The sequence below is a fragment of the Eumetopias jubatus genome, unplaced genomic scaffold, assembly GCF_037043125.1.
Source record: "Eumetopias jubatus isolate StellerSeaLion01/CBP00866 unplaced genomic scaffold, mEumJub1_p1.0 scaffold_1, whole genome shotgun sequence".
Lineage (NCBI taxonomy): Eukaryota > Metazoa > Chordata > Mammalia > Carnivora > Otariidae > Eumetopias > Eumetopias jubatus.
Window position 1 is genome coordinate 102313224 of NW_028274807.1, and position 15238 is coordinate 102328461.

The 15238-nt window shown below is 38.8% G+C and overlaps 2 protein-coding genes across 4 annotated transcripts in view; one reads left to right on the forward strand and one right to left on the reverse strand.

The window, feature by feature from the left end:
* SMC4 (structural maintenance of chromosomes 4) overlaps positions 1–5093 on the reverse strand; it is a 40202-nt gene extending 35109 nt beyond the window's left edge. Inside the window, exons 1-5 of the mRNA XM_028103113.2 lie at positions 4983–5093; positions 3694–3837; positions 2627–2805; positions 1975–2166; positions 212–388 (exon numbers count right to left, since the gene is read on the reverse strand). Of these exons, the coding sequence (XP_027958914.2) occupies positions 212–388; positions 1975–2166; positions 2627–2805; positions 3694–3832 (687 nt within the window). The 5' untranslated portion in view covers positions 3833–3837; positions 4983–5093. The remainder of the gene's footprint in view (positions 1–211; positions 389–1974; positions 2167–2626; positions 2806–3693; positions 3838–4982) is intronic.
* A 384-nt stretch (positions 5094–5477) lies between these two features.
* Positions 5478–15238, forward strand: part of IFT80 (intraflagellar transport 80) — a 123336-nt gene continuing 113575 nt past the window's right edge. For all 3 annotated transcript variants that reach the window (XM_088025619.1, XM_088025620.1, XM_088025621.1), the window contains exon 1: positions 5478–5567. The gene's annotated coding sequence lies outside the window, so the exon portion shown is untranslated. The remainder of the gene's footprint in view (positions 5568–15238) is intronic.

Consider the following 15238-nt stretch of genomic DNA (forward strand, 5'->3'; position numbering starts at 1 on the left):
ATAGTTTTGAATGAATTTCCTTAAATTTCTAGAGCAGCAAATAATGATTCGCATCTTGACTGTAGTATGTAAACCATGATGTGCTGCTACAGTACTTTAAGGCCTCAATAATACAGGATTCATCCAACAGGGGGAAACCCCTCTAAACTTCATTGGGGAAAAAAAAAAGTAAGAAAAATAAGAGAATCTCTGAAGTCTTTAATAAACTTACCTGCAAGATTAAAAATCTATTATGGTCTAGGTCAATTCCATGGCTTCGAAGAAGATTTCCAACATCCTTAAACGTTGTCTTTTTCCCACTTATGTGATAGACAGAAGTATTATCTCTGTAGGCAGTTCTGGATACATAGAAGTTACTGTTAGGAATGACTTCATAATCATCCCCTTCCTGTTTTGCGGAAAAACAAAGCCAGAAAACAATTGTTGGTACTAAGTCACAGGTCTGCACCAAATTTCACTCTCTTCACATTCAAACAAATTCTATGGATTAAAAACTTCAATCGAACATGCATATAAACTGGCAATAGTTCTCAGAAATAACCCTTTTAGCAAAGAATACTTTCCAAGTTTTGATCCCTTCCTCATAGATCACAAAAACCAAACAGCCAAACAAACAGAAACAAAACAAAAAACCCACCTCCAAACAAGTGTAAAAATATATTTTGACTGAGAAAAGAGCATTTGAAGTGGGATAAGAATCTCACCATATCTGAAACAAACTCACCCAAATTAAACCATGTTGACAGATTAAATTACTAGTCCATTTTAAAAAGCTGCAAGAGATGATCCAAGGAAAGGAAGGTAGTAATGGCGTAACATGGCTTAGTTTTTTTCCTTTCTTTTTTTTTTTTTGGTAAACAATATGCCATTAATGGAAGGTATAAAGAATTGCAAAGAACTGACAACTACATTCCCCCAATTTCTAAAAACTCAAACGGATTTTAAAAAATGAAGTATAAATCTACTTTAATATTAAAACTGGCTTTCCCTTAAAAGCTTTGCCATTTCAAAATTATGGCTTTTAAAATTTATACGAATCAAACATAATTATAATAAGCAAAGAAATCAAACCTGATTTACTGGCAATCATTTTCCAACTTTAACTGTACAACAGAAAAGCACTAAAACAAAATTAAAATAGATGCCACCATGTAAATATAATTAAAGCCCTTTATATTAAAAAAAAAAAAATCTAAAAAACAAGCCAAGTCACATCCTTGCTTCATTATGGAGCTTTCTATATTTTTAGGTTCATTTAGGTTCACCGGTCATTTTTAAGCCATGAATTTCCAAAGTTAGCTATTCAACAGACAAGAAAAAAACCAGTACCAACAGAACCATGTAAATAATCGAAGTAGACATTTTACCTAAAATTGTTTTTCTAGAAACATATTAACTTCACCTTTTCTGTTTTAAAAGGGTAGTTTTATTTACAAAGGATAATTTAAACTGAAGCAGAGCTCTTTTATATTACACACACGCACACATATTACATTAGTATGTTATTACTAATAACGTTAATGTGAATTAAAATAATGGAGATGATAATATTAGTCATCTGTTACATTTTCAAATTTAAGTAATTTATCTGAAAGCAATAAAAACAGAATTTTAAAAACGAACCCAAAATTTATAGTAAAAGAATGCCTAGTTACTACTCAGGATACTAAAATTGCTCAGTGTTTTATTCTGAAAAGTAAATACTACGATGAGCTACTTATAATTCATTCCCCTGGCTAAAAATTTTAATATTTTAAGTTTAACGGCTGCCACCACCATTCAAAAAGAAAATACGGTTTTGGAGGTAATGAAATCAGTATCTGGGAGCTAATAAAATCAGTTATCTGTTCCGCTTTAAACATACACTGATTTTTAAAAGGCAATTTAAGCCAAAAATAATAAATGCGCAATGTATGGAAATCCTATGTTCGGTACTTTAAGTTGCAAATAACTAAATACTCCAAAATCCCTTACCTTATCAATTATCTTCTGAAAATGAACTTCTACAGTACAACTCTGAATGTCCTTGTGTTCATCAGAATTGTGTATTAGTACCGAAAGTTTTTTAGATCTTATTTTTTGTGCTCGATAGCCAAACACAAAAAGCATAGAATCAATAACATTGGATTTACCACTGCCATTTGGCCCAATAATACAGGAAAAGCGCTGCATAAAAAGAACAGAAAAAAAAATTTAAAGTGAAGTTAAAAAGGTCATACTATACAACTTATTTTAATTTCAACTGCTTGCCTTTTTTACTTGCAGCAAAACTATTAAGTATTTAAAAGGTTTCATTTCAACTTGTTTTCTTACATCATGTTCTCCTTTATCACAAGTTTCAACACTTTAAATAAGACCATATTCTAATTCTAACTTACTTTACAAAATTCATTCTAATAGAGAAAATACTTCTTCAAACAAAAAACTCACCAATTCTACTCAGTGAGGAAAAACTTAACAGCTAAAGAGGTACCAAAGATAACCAGGATAAACAAAAACTAGTTTCAGTTGTCTAAAACACAGGAAACATACCATGTGTTATCAATCAGGAGAAACATGATAAAACTGAAATATCTTGTAATAAAAACACATTACCCTATAATAGTTATTTAAAATAGTCAAATACCTTATGAAAAGGTCCCAGAATTTTTTCCCCAGCATAGGATTTGAAGTTCTGGTTTACAATATGAGTTATCATAAGCCGAGGAGCTCCAGCTTCATTGGCCATTGCTGGAGGTGGGGGAGGAGGGATGCTATTCAAAATCTCTTCTAAACTTCTATTATCAATTTCCTCACTTGGTGTCCCTAAGTCAGTCAAAGGAAAGGGAAAGCAAGGGGGGAAAAGCCTGCATTAGTGCAATGAGTTCGTAGAACTACTGCCTGCTAATCTTTGGAGAAATGTTATTTATGAAACCTAGAAATCCTTATTTTCCACTTAAATGTATTAGCCTAAGCTCAGGAGAAATGAGAATCTTTCAGCTTGGTTTTATAAAGAAAGAAATTCTTAAAAGAAAGGACCACCAGTCACAAAATCCTACAAAAATTTATCTCTTAGGAGTCAAAACACTACAACATAAAGCAGGTCTGGGAAAACCACAACAACCTGATTCTCTGCTTCTCGCCTAAACAGGTGGATAAATCCTAAGGCTCTAGATCTAACTTTCTCCGTATCTCTGAGCACCTGGAACCTTAACTTTGGACACTCAAGAGCTCCAGCGACCCTGTCACAGGGGCATCCTAATGTCACCCAATTCCTGTACTCACAAAAGCTACGGTAGTTTCGGGTAAATTATCATCTCTTTAAACGCAATTTAAGACAAGGGAAGTTAAGTTAGGGCCAAGCAACCTTTAAGATACAATCATGTTAATTCTGTCAGAAAATAGTCCACTAGCTATTGGCTGACCATGCCGACTTCCGCAGAAATACAAGGCCCAAACAAATTCATAACTAGCCACGTACTTGTCCCAATCCCCTCCAGCACCGTTACAACGAAATTGCACGAAGACTCCGATCTCTGAAAACTGCCAAATCGCTTTCTTGAGCTGCTCTACGGGACCGACACGCGACCTACAGATGTCAGCGCTGCAGCCCCTCACCTCCGCGACCCCAAACACCAGCCAGTCCCGGGTTGGGAGCAGACCCACCCTGGTCTCCCAGTGCGTTTTCCTGCGGAGTCGCAGTGTGGTACTCACCTGCGGTAGCAGGGGCCGGGCTGCCCGCGCGGCCGGGCGGGGGTTCCGGCTCCGCGTCGCTGCTGGTGCCGTCCGGGGACTGCGGCGGCTCTTCCCTTCTGCGCCGGGCGGTGGAAGGTTGGGTGCCTTTACGGGGCATGGTCGCTGGGACCGGGGGAGAGCCAGGAGCAAGTCAGCCCGCCGGGCCGCAGGACGGTACACCAGTACATTCCCCGCCGGCGCCCGCGTCGGACGGGGGTTCAGCCCCCACCCCATCCCACTCGGGGAAAAACTGTCCGCCGGTTTCCGAGAGCCCCGTTTACAAAACGCCGCTCGACGCCAGCGGGTGCTCAGTAAAAAAGGCACAAAAAACCCAAATGCCAAAAAGGCGGGATTCGTTTTAAGTCCGAAGTGGGAAAACCTAGACGTGCCTGGTTATCAAACAAGGATATAACTGCTTAAGTTCTTTTTATTTTCTTGATGCCCACCCCCCACCCCCGTCCTCCCACAGAAGGGTTTAAGAATCTTATCCTTTAACTTCCTAACGAAATAATTCCTATACGCCGGTATTTACTGACATTCCCACGCTGTTGGGGTTAGGAAAGCAAGCGCACAGACTTTGTGAGAAGAGTTCTATTAACTTTAGGTTTGAGGGACTATCAACTCTTCCTAGAGTAGCTAGTAAGACTAACCGGCGACTTGCCGCCCACTTTCCCCGCCATTTAGCTCTTGGCGCCGTTGACCGCCCCGAGGCTTCCAGGTCTCCACGCTACCGTCCGACCCGGAAAGGCGGCCGGGGACTGGGGTCGACTTCCAAATCAGACATAGGCAGCGCCTGCTCCAGTTCAATCATTTTGGGGTGGCGGGGTTTGTTCCTCCGGGGCCCACTGCGGAATCTCGTTGGGACAATAAACTACAAAAGGTCACCAGTTAAGGGCTCAGACCCGGTGATTAGTCCTTTGGGAGAAGAGAGAAGGTCAGGGGGCCGGGGCAGGGAGACGCCCTTTCCCCGACAGAGACCGGGATTTCTGGGAAGCGATCGTGAGGCTTAGAGTCTGCGTCCCCCGCACCCCCACCGAGAGACGCTTAAGTAGCTCAGAGAAGTGGCGCCCGCGAGAAGCGCGCGGGAGTCCCGACTGCCGGGAGGCGGCCGAGGGGGGAGGGGTGACAGCGAAACAAATCTCCCGGCGGCAGCCTCAGCCCAGAGCGGACTTCGGCTGCTCCAGCTCAAGGCCTCTACTTTCCAGGCGCCCGCAGACGGAGCAGGAAGTAAGAATGTGACAACCTGATCAGGAAAAGAAGTACTTTACCTGCTGGGCAGTCCACTCACACCAACGCTGGAAACCGTTGTACAGCACCCCCGCTCCTACCGGTGTTTCGGCTCCGGGTCCTTCACTCGAAAATGGCGCCTAAAATACAAACTCGAACGGAAATTCGTTACAAATGCGCGCAATGCTTTCTGGGAACCATTAATTTGAAAAAAATGCGGCGATTACCACCGCCATCTTCTGGTCGCTTATACGCATGCGCGAACTCCTGGCGGGAGACTGGCGTCCGGGCGGGTTTATATTAAGTGAAAAGGCAGGCCGAAGCACTGTTTTGTCTGAGACCTATGGCAACAGGACTCTTATATTAAAAAACCCCAATCTGGAGAGTGTTGAACAAGAAGAAAAAAACCAGCAGGGCTCCACCCACAGCAGCAGGATGGCTTAGTCGTCCACTAACGTCCCTTAAAGAGAGGGCGGGCTCGGGTGACCGCGGCGGGGAAGTATCGCGAGAAGAGGGAGTGTGCGTAGCTCGTAGAAGTCACTATGGTGACAGGGAGGTCGGGAGGTTTCTTGGTAACTGGTCCTAGCTCTGTGGGAGCAATCGCCACTGCTTTCCTGGAATTTAAGGTAAATCTCTTCACCTCTGGATGTGGTGAGGAAAGGGTTTGGAAATTGTGGCCATCAGTGGACCCCACCTTACCTGCTTTTATAGTGTATGCGGCATCAGTTATTTTCCATCTCCTTGGAGGCAGTAGGGCTCTGGACGTAGCTCTTGGGATGCGAAGCAGGAAGCCCTGAGTATGGAAGTAGTAGAAAGACAAGAACAGAAAACCTCGATTGGTGAATGATTGTATAGTCTATATGTGAATAGCAAAATAATTTCGAATTTATTGGTGTTAGGTCGTTAGTGTCACTAGTGGAAGGGGATTTTGAGCTTTTAAAATAATTTGTTTTAAAGATTCCATAATGGACGAAGTGATTTGTCGATGTCATCTGGTTATTATCTTCATGAGAAAATTATCGATCGGAAAATATTTCTTAAGTAACTTTTGAATACGTTGCACTGTGTGAGGCATAGTCAGGATTATTAAGCAAGTATTCCTGTTCCAAGAGAATTTAGTTTTGTTAGTCGATTTTTACCCTGGAGTCTGTGATCCCGGTGGTAAGGTGATTGAGAGTCAGTGGAGTTCCTAATACTCCTCCCTACCCCCGCTGAAACTAAACGGAATTCTGTGTGTTTGTACATTTTTCTGGGGAGTTAGTTTTCGCAGAACTTTGATTACATTCTCAAATGTCCTCATCTCCTATTATGTTAACCACTGGTTGATTTGACTACCTCCAATAAGTATTTATTCAGCGACACTTATGTAATTGACATTGAGAAGTGGGAGCCTTTTTTCCCCCTTTAACCTTTGCATACCTAGGGCCTGTCATAGTAAAGCACCGATAAATCTGCTTTATAAATGAATTTACATTGCCATTCTAAGTAAGTAAGTAATATGAGTCTTGCCTCAGGAGCATAGAGTCAGGTTCAGTGATTCTCAAGAGGGGCGTGGAGGACACTCCCTGCCAACTGTAAGAATTCGGTGTGGTTCAGAGACTGGTGTGATTTGCAGGAACGTTGCCTCAGTACTATAATACACATTTATTTATTTATTTTTATTTAAATTCAAGTTAGTTAACATATAGTGTATTATTAGTTTCAGGGGCAGAATCTAGTGATTCATCAGTTTCATATAACACCAAGTGCTCATTACATCAAGTGCCCTCTTTAATGCCCATCAACCAATAATATACCTTTATTTTTAAAGTTGAAAAAAAATTATTGTTTTCATAAGACAAACTACAGACAGTAAAACTCAATGAAAAAAAATTTTTGGCTGGTAGGCATATCAAGAAAATGTAGTGATTCTCTGAAATCTTCTGGAATCTTGAATTTTCAGTTTGTAAAACACTACAAAACCTGAGTTGGAGAGATATCAACCATGAAAAAAGCAAAGACTAGACCAAATTGAGTGGTATAAAAGAGTCACGGAGACAATGTAGTAGAAGATGTAAATAACAAAATCCCAAATCCCATCATTTTTTTAGCTACATGCTTGGACAGTTTACTCAATTTATCAATCTCTCTGAGAATATTTATTATAAAATCAGTATATAATGTCTGCCTTATAGGATTGTTTATAATTGTCTGGCACACACGGTAAGCATTTGATATTACTGTGTTTATAACATTGACCTTATTAGGGCATGTGCTAAGGATGAATAATGGGATGTCAAGTTAGAAAGTCAGCTTATGAAGAGTCTTGAAAGCCAGATTGGGGATGTTAGATATGATATGGAGGAAACACTTATTAGAAAAATTGTGAGCTAAGCAATGACTTGGTTAAAAAAAATAACGGTAGTTAATTGGGATTTGTTAAAGAGGAAAAAGACTTAGATCAGGCATGGCTGTATTGGAGTATTAGTGTATAGTCCTCCATGTGGAAGGAGAAGTGCCTACACAATAGAATGGAAAAAATCTAGGCACATGGGGGGAAAAATCTATAGCTTTTGTAGATTTTAATGGTTAAGAGTCTAAACACCTAGAGTCAGTCAGATACTATTCTTTGTTGGTGAATCCTGAACTAGTGATGAGGGGATAGAAAGAAAAACAAGTTACAGATAATTCTAGTTTTTCTGCCTTTTATGATTGCTATAAATAGCAGGTCTTAATGACAGATGAGAAAGAAATGTAATTTCAATAAATCAATTAAGTGACTTATGGATTTAGAGTTAGTTGAACTTAACCATGCTCCACTTAGAACAAATATTTCCAAAACATGCTTAAACTAGGTTGTATAATGTAGAAAAGACATAACAAACAGCTACAGAGTAGACTTAAATCTAAAGTGAAAGTAGGACGCTTAGAATAAGTGGAGAAGTGATTTGAGAAGAGATTAGGATCACAAGAAAAAAAACTTGATTGATCCCTTCCAATATTTTGGATACTTCTCATGAAAATAACAGAATTTAATTATAAAAAGAAGCTGGTCAGATTGGGATGGGCTCACAGTCATTTGGGAAAGTATAATCAAGTCTCATCTTTCTGATCCAAAATCATCTACAAACAACCATTATTTGTAATTTCAGGCAGTCTGGGAAGAGAACCCTCACTTTTTACATTTTTAAAGTGAAATTGTACCACGTAAGCAGAAATAAAAATAAATTTAAAGAGAATAATTGGAATTAGAATTCAAATCCACATTTGCAATTCTTTAAGTGCATACTTAAGTTTTGTCATCATCATGATATATTTTTTTGTCTGCTAATGTGGTTTCAACATTTCATAAAGTCTGATATTAGATTTGTGGGTAAATCTTTAAAAATATTAATCAAGTTTTTAGTTAATTGTAAGTATTTGGATTAATTAGATATTAACTAATAAAAAATGAATAAATAAACATGAATTTATATAAGTAATGAATAAATACTTAGAGAATATTGTGCAAGATTAATGAATTGGTTGGAGTGCCTGGCTAGCTCGGCTGGTGGAACATGCAACTCTTTATCTCAGGGTTGTGGGTTCGAGCCCCACCTTGGGTGTAGAGATTACTTAAAAATAAAATCTTAAAAAAAAAGATTAATAAATTGGCTATAGAACAGGACAGATAGTAATGAATATTCCTCTTGATAATATAATATTATCATACATTTACATATTATACATTTTACATGTTACACAGACACATATTACACATATATGCATCCATATAATATGTACATAGGGACATCATATTATATATTAGTACATGAATGTTATTGAAATTCTCACTTTTTTTTTTAAGATTTTATTTATTTGACAGAGAGAGAGAGTACAAGCAGGGGGAGCAGCAGAGGGAGAGAGAGAAACAGGCTCCCCGCTGGGCAGGGAGTCCGACACAGGGCTCAATCCCAGGACCCTGGCATCTGACCTGAGCTGAAGGCAGATGCTTAATCCACTGAGCCACCAGGCACCCTGAAATTCTCACCTGTCTTAACACAGAAAAAATAGGAAGTGAGGAAGTAGAATAGTTTTTTGGGGAAGACTTTTGAAAAATGAATTTGCTTTTATTCATGTAGGTTGGGATTAGGGAAGATATATCCAGTGGGCAGCAGAGGCAAAGAATATAGCTTAGGAAAGAAAATAGGATGAGACAGTGCTATATGAATGGTTGAAACCTAAAAATAGATTAGTTTTTTAAGTTTGTAAAGTGAGGATAGCACCAGAAAATGTCCATTCTTAGACTCTAGGAAGAAGAAATAATTATAGTAATATCTCAGATAGGATTCTAGATTATGGATGATAGAAAACCTAATTTAAGTTGTCTTGAGAAAAAGGGAGGTTTTTCTTCCCCATCATTTATTTGAACAAAAGTCCTGGGCCACCTGTGAAACAGTCTCTGTGCAAAGGGAATAGAATGTTCTAATTGGCTTAAGTCTCTCTCATGCTGGCTTCATTGAAGCCACATGGGCTAAAAGTGGGGAAGTGGGTGTTCCAAAGAGAAAAATTCTTTGTGGCTAGGAAGAGTGAATATATGTAGAGTGACAAAAACACCAATTTTCACTATGAATAGCTAACAATTATTTAATTCTTACTATGTTTCAGGCACTTTACTGGACATTTTACATACATTTAATTATCATAACCAACCTGTAAAGTAGGTATTATTAGACCCATTTTATATAAGGAAGAAAACAGAATACAATATCTGGAATATCAGTAGGTAAAAGTTTCAATAAGAAGGTGGTGAAGTGCAGTAGAGACTGAAGAGAATGTGAATGGTGATCCTATGAGAAAAATAACATTTATTAGTTTTTTTCAAGTACAGAAATGCATAAAGAAGAAAACAAAATTGGGCCATAATCCTATCACTCAGATAATCCTGTACTAAATATACAAGTGTATAGATAAATAAAATACTGTGATCATGGTAAAAACTTCAAACGGTACAAAAACATAAAATGATAATGAAAACCTTCCCTTCTTATCCCCCTGCACCTAGCATCACAAAGGTCTCTGTTGTCTTGCATATCTTCCCAGAAAAATGTTTTAGAATCTTCTAGCTTAAATATATATTCCTTTTTATTTACACAAAAAGGATTGTGTTATACTGCCATAAACTTTGCTTTTGTCATTTAACATTATAGACATCTCTCTGTATCAGTACATACAGATTCAACACACACAAATTCATCTCATTTTTAATTTTTATTTTATTTATGTTTTTAAAAAGATTTTTATTTATTTGACAGAGAAAGAGAGAGAGAGCACAAGTAGGGGGAACGGCAGGCAGAGGGAGAAGGAGAAGCAGGCCCCCCTCTGAGCAGGGAGCCTGATGCGGGATTCGATCCCAGGACCCTGGAATCATGACCTGAGGTGAAGGCAGCCGCTTAATGGACTGAGCCACCCAGGCGCTCCCATCTCATTTTTTAAATAGCTGCACAGCACTCTAGCATATTGTCGAATGTGATTCTTTTATGCTAGTTAATGAATTAAAAGGATGAATTAAAGATGACTACTTATTTGAGATTTGAGAATCTCATGGTTTACTGGCTAGAATTTATTAGGCCATACTGCAAAATAATTATAAATACAGCAAACAAGAATAATATTAAAAGTCTGGTTGGCAATATCTAGATATAATCATGGCTAGAACTGCAGAGAACTGTAAATACCACAGCATATACATACACTTTAGCAAATGCATAGAGGCATTGGAGTGGGATGGGGGTTGGAGGTCTTCAGTAAGTGAATTGAATTGTAATATGGCCATTTGCAAGCCTGTTTCCTTTGCTTATTATGTCTTTGAATCTGTCTCTGGAAATGGTGAGCCTGCCTCGCTTTTCTCTGACATGCAAGAGATCCTAGCTCTAGTCTGCAAGTGATTTTATGACAGGACAACCTGAGTAAGAGATCTGCCTGCCTCCCTCTCCCTCCTTGCTCTCCTGGGAAAGAGTCACAGGAGTCCAATCAGAACTATCAATTTAGAAAACTGTACATAAAAATTGCACTTTTAAAAGTAGGGCCTTGGGTAGTCATAAGCAAACCGTTAATTTTAATACCAATACCCAAGGGCTAGCCAATATACAAATGACTCAAACAGAACTTGGTATAAATGTACTTATGATCTAACTCTTGTGATTTATCTATTCTTCACATTCTTGTTCATTCCTGAGGCATGTCTGCTATTTCTTATCTGTAAGTTGGTAAGTTATGCCTTCCCTCTTTCCTGCCTAAAATTTTTCTCATCTTGTTAGTGCTTCTGCCTCTTAGTTTTAATTCTTTTTTTTTAAAGATTTTATTATTTATTTATTTATTTGAGAGAGAGAAAGAGAGTGCAAGCAGGGGGAGGAGCAGAGGGAGAGGGAGAGAATCTCAAGCAGACGGGGCAGTAAGCCAGGAGCCCAAACTCGGGCTGATCTCACGACCCTGAGATAACGACTTGAGCCGAAATCAAGAGTCAGATGCTCAATTGACTGAGCCACCCAGGCGCCCCTCTTAGTTTTAATTCTTAAATCTAATTCTTTTTTTCTTTTTTTGTAAAACATTTAACCATTTTAAAGTGTACAGTTCAGTGGCTTTAAATACATTTATATTGTTATACTACCATCACCTCCATCTATCCGCAGAACTCTTTTCATCTTGCAGACGTGAAACTCCATACCCTTAAAGAATAACTCCCCATTCTTCCTCATCCCTGCCCCCAGCCCCTGGCAACCACCTCTCTACTTTCTGTCTCTATGAATTTGACTACTCTACTACTTCATATAAGTGGAATATATAGTATTTGTTCTTTTGTGACTGGATTATTTCAATTAGCATAATGCTAAATCTAATTCTTAAAATTAGTTCCTAATTCTAGCTTTTTGGTTCCACATTATAAACACATATATCCACAACCTGAATGTGTAATCTATGATGAACATTTATTTATTTTATTTTATTTTTTTAAAGATTTTATTTATTTATTTGACTGAGAGAGACACAGTGAGAGAGGGAACACAAGCAGGGGGAGTGGGAAAGAGAGGTTTCCTGCTGAGCGGGGAGCCCGACGCGGGGTCGTTGGTCCTGGGATCATGACACGAGCTGAAGGCAGACACCTGATGACTGAGCCACCCAGACGCCCCTATGATAAACATTTAAATTTAGTTTTTGATAGAACTATACAGAGTTCTGTAATAAACAGGCTTATGTAGTTGCATATATATCTTGATGTACATTTATATGTGTATGATAAATTCCTATGACTAGAAATTCTTCCCAGGGTAGATTCCTTATACAATACTTCCATTGAATCAGTAGCTTCTAACTCAAAGTGTAGCACAGATGTGTCAGATTGGCAGAGCCTAGGCTACTTGCCTCTGTCTAGCTCTGAGGAAGGCCAGAGAGGAAATAATGTTTCTTGTAATGAGAAAAGGACTCATAAGATAGGGGATTCCCCAAGTATAGGAAAGGCAGTCAAAAGTTTGGGGTGGAGAACAAAAGAATAAATGACCATTAGCAGTAATTTACCTGCACTTCAGTGATGTAGGCGAGTGTCTGTTTCTCCATACGCCAGCACTGGGTTCTGGGTATTTTGCATTTAACCACTCTGATAACAGAAAAATGGTACCTAGTTGTTTTAGTTTTCATTTCTTTAATTATAATTGAGGCTAAGCATTGTTTCATGTTTTTGAATGCCCACTGACCATCTGTATTTATGTTTCGGTGACCTGTTAATTTATGTTTTTATCAGTGCCCTTGATCAAATGACTTTGTGGTAACCATGTTGTCTTAGTTATCCTCTGCTTCTATAGTATTGCCAGTCTATCCCTCTCCACTGATTCCTTCTCTTTTGTCCCCAAACATACTGAGGTCTACCCTAGTTTAAAAGGCCTTGATAGCTACTATTCTATTTCTTCCTTTAACCTCTACACTTAAATATCTTTATATATGTACACTTATATACCTCTAACTTCTATACTTATGACCTATGACTGCTGATTCCATTTTAGAGTATGCAAGGATGGTTCTAGTTGCAGAGAATATAGGAATGAACAAAATAGACAAAAATTCTTGCACTTAGGAAGCTTACATTTTAGAAAGGGGAACGGTAAATAAAATGCATAGTATGGCAGATGGCCTTAAATAGGGTATATAGGGAAGGCTTTACTGAGAACGTGACTTTGGGGGAAAGATACAAAGGAGGGAAGAAGAGTAAGCCATGCAGCTATCTGGGGGCAGGGATTTCAGGCAAAGAATACGAGCATTCTTAGTATGTTAGAAGAAGAGGTTTGTGTGTTTGCAGAAGTTTGAGTGAAGAGAGAAAGGAATCAGGTGGGATCAGAGAATATTAGGGTATATTAGGGCTCTCTAGAGAAAGAGGAGTTGATGTTGTAGTCCTGAGTCCAAAAAATGGAAACTCAGGCAAAATTTCTGTGTTGCAGTCTGGAGGCAGAATTCCTTCTTTAGGAAACTGTGGTCTTTGCTCATAAAGGCTTCAACTGATTAGATGGAGCCCACTCACAATATGGAGGGAAATCTGCTTTACTGTAAGTCAACAGATTATAAATGTTAATTACTTGTAAAAAATACATTTACAGCAACATTTAGACTAGCCCAAATAACTGGGCACCATTGTGTAGCCAGGTTGACATATAAAATTAACCATTACAGTAGAGGAGTCCAGATTAATAAAAGCTTTGAACACTGTTTTAAGAACATCTGAATGAGGGGCGCCTGGGTGGCTCAGTTGGTTAAGCAACTGCCTTCAGCTCAGGTCATGATCCTGGAGTCCCGGGATCGAGTCCCGCATCGGGCTCCCCGCTTGGCGAGGGGCCTGCTTCTCCCTCTAACCCTCCCCACTCTCATGTACTCTCTCTCTCTCTCTCTCATTCTCACTCTCTCAAAATAAATAAATAAATCTTTAAAAAAAAAAAAAGAACATCTGAATGAGATGGAAAGCCATTGTAGTATTTTGAGCAGAGAAGTGCCATGATCTATTTTAAAGCAGTCACTTTGGCTGCTGTGGTGAGTATAGATCGTGAGGGGTTAGAGGCCAATTAGGAGGCTATTATATTCAAGTAACAAATGATAGAACCTGGAACTGGGGTCATAACATGGGGGTGGCAAAAATCAGATGTTCTGAAGATAGAGCATAAAAGTTTTGATTTTTAAAAGTTGGATTTGGGATGTGAGAGAAGAGTCGGTGTTAATTCTAAGGTTTTTGGCCCGTGCAACCAGAAGAAAGGAATTACCATTTACTGAGATGGGTAAAGCTATGAGAGGAGTGAAGTTAGAGGAAAGATCAGAGGTGTGATTTGGATCTCAAGTTTGAGATGTCTATTAGACATTCAGATGAGTTGTCAAATAATCAGATATAAAAGTCAGGTTCAGTGCAGAAGTCTGAACTGGAGATATGAAATTGGAAGTTGTCACTATGTAGTCAATATGTTTGAATTTATATTAAGCTATGAAACTGGGTGATACCATCATGGCAGTAGTGTAGACATAGAGGAGGTACAAGAACTGAGCCCACAGTTTAAGGTTGGGAAAATTAGGACAAAAGGTGGTGAAATTGATTCCCTCTCTAACTCTGCAATTCCTTTCCCTTCCTAACCTGCCCATTGAAGTAAAACCTAACACTCCTGGCAGATTGAAAAGGAATCCCACAGAGTTCCATGTGCTCTCAGAAAGATGGCCTCTTCCTCCCTTACAAAACTGCATCAACACCGCATAACTACCTGAGACCAGTTCCAGGAAGAAGGCTACAATTTAAATTGATTATCCACCCTCCCTTGAGAGACCACTGGGACTATTCCAGCATGCTTATATCCACGTTTACCTCCATCTCCACATTCAAGACTCTCAATTCCCTCTGTTAGTTCGTTATTGGGTTTAGCTGTTGATGATGGTAACTTACACATGATAAAACTTTTTCTCTATCACTGAAAGGTGGTACAAGACTGATAATGACTCTCCACAAGGTCGAGAATCTTGGTTCCTTCTATCTTGTTGCTATTTTATACATGGCCTTGATGACATAGCATGGAGAGCATTACTCTTATTTTTCAAGTTTTTATTTGTGAATTATGTTGTGATTTATAAAACTTTTATAATAGAGTTAATAAAATGGCTTCCTTAGGTAACTCATTTACTTTTCATATTACTGCTTTGGTTAACCACAGAATGTAAATCCCAGATTGGGCCACTAGGTTGATGATGTTGTAATATCTCCACATGGGTTTCACAATTGTTAATGCACTATGTGGCCACACCTAGTTTTGAGGGCAGCTGG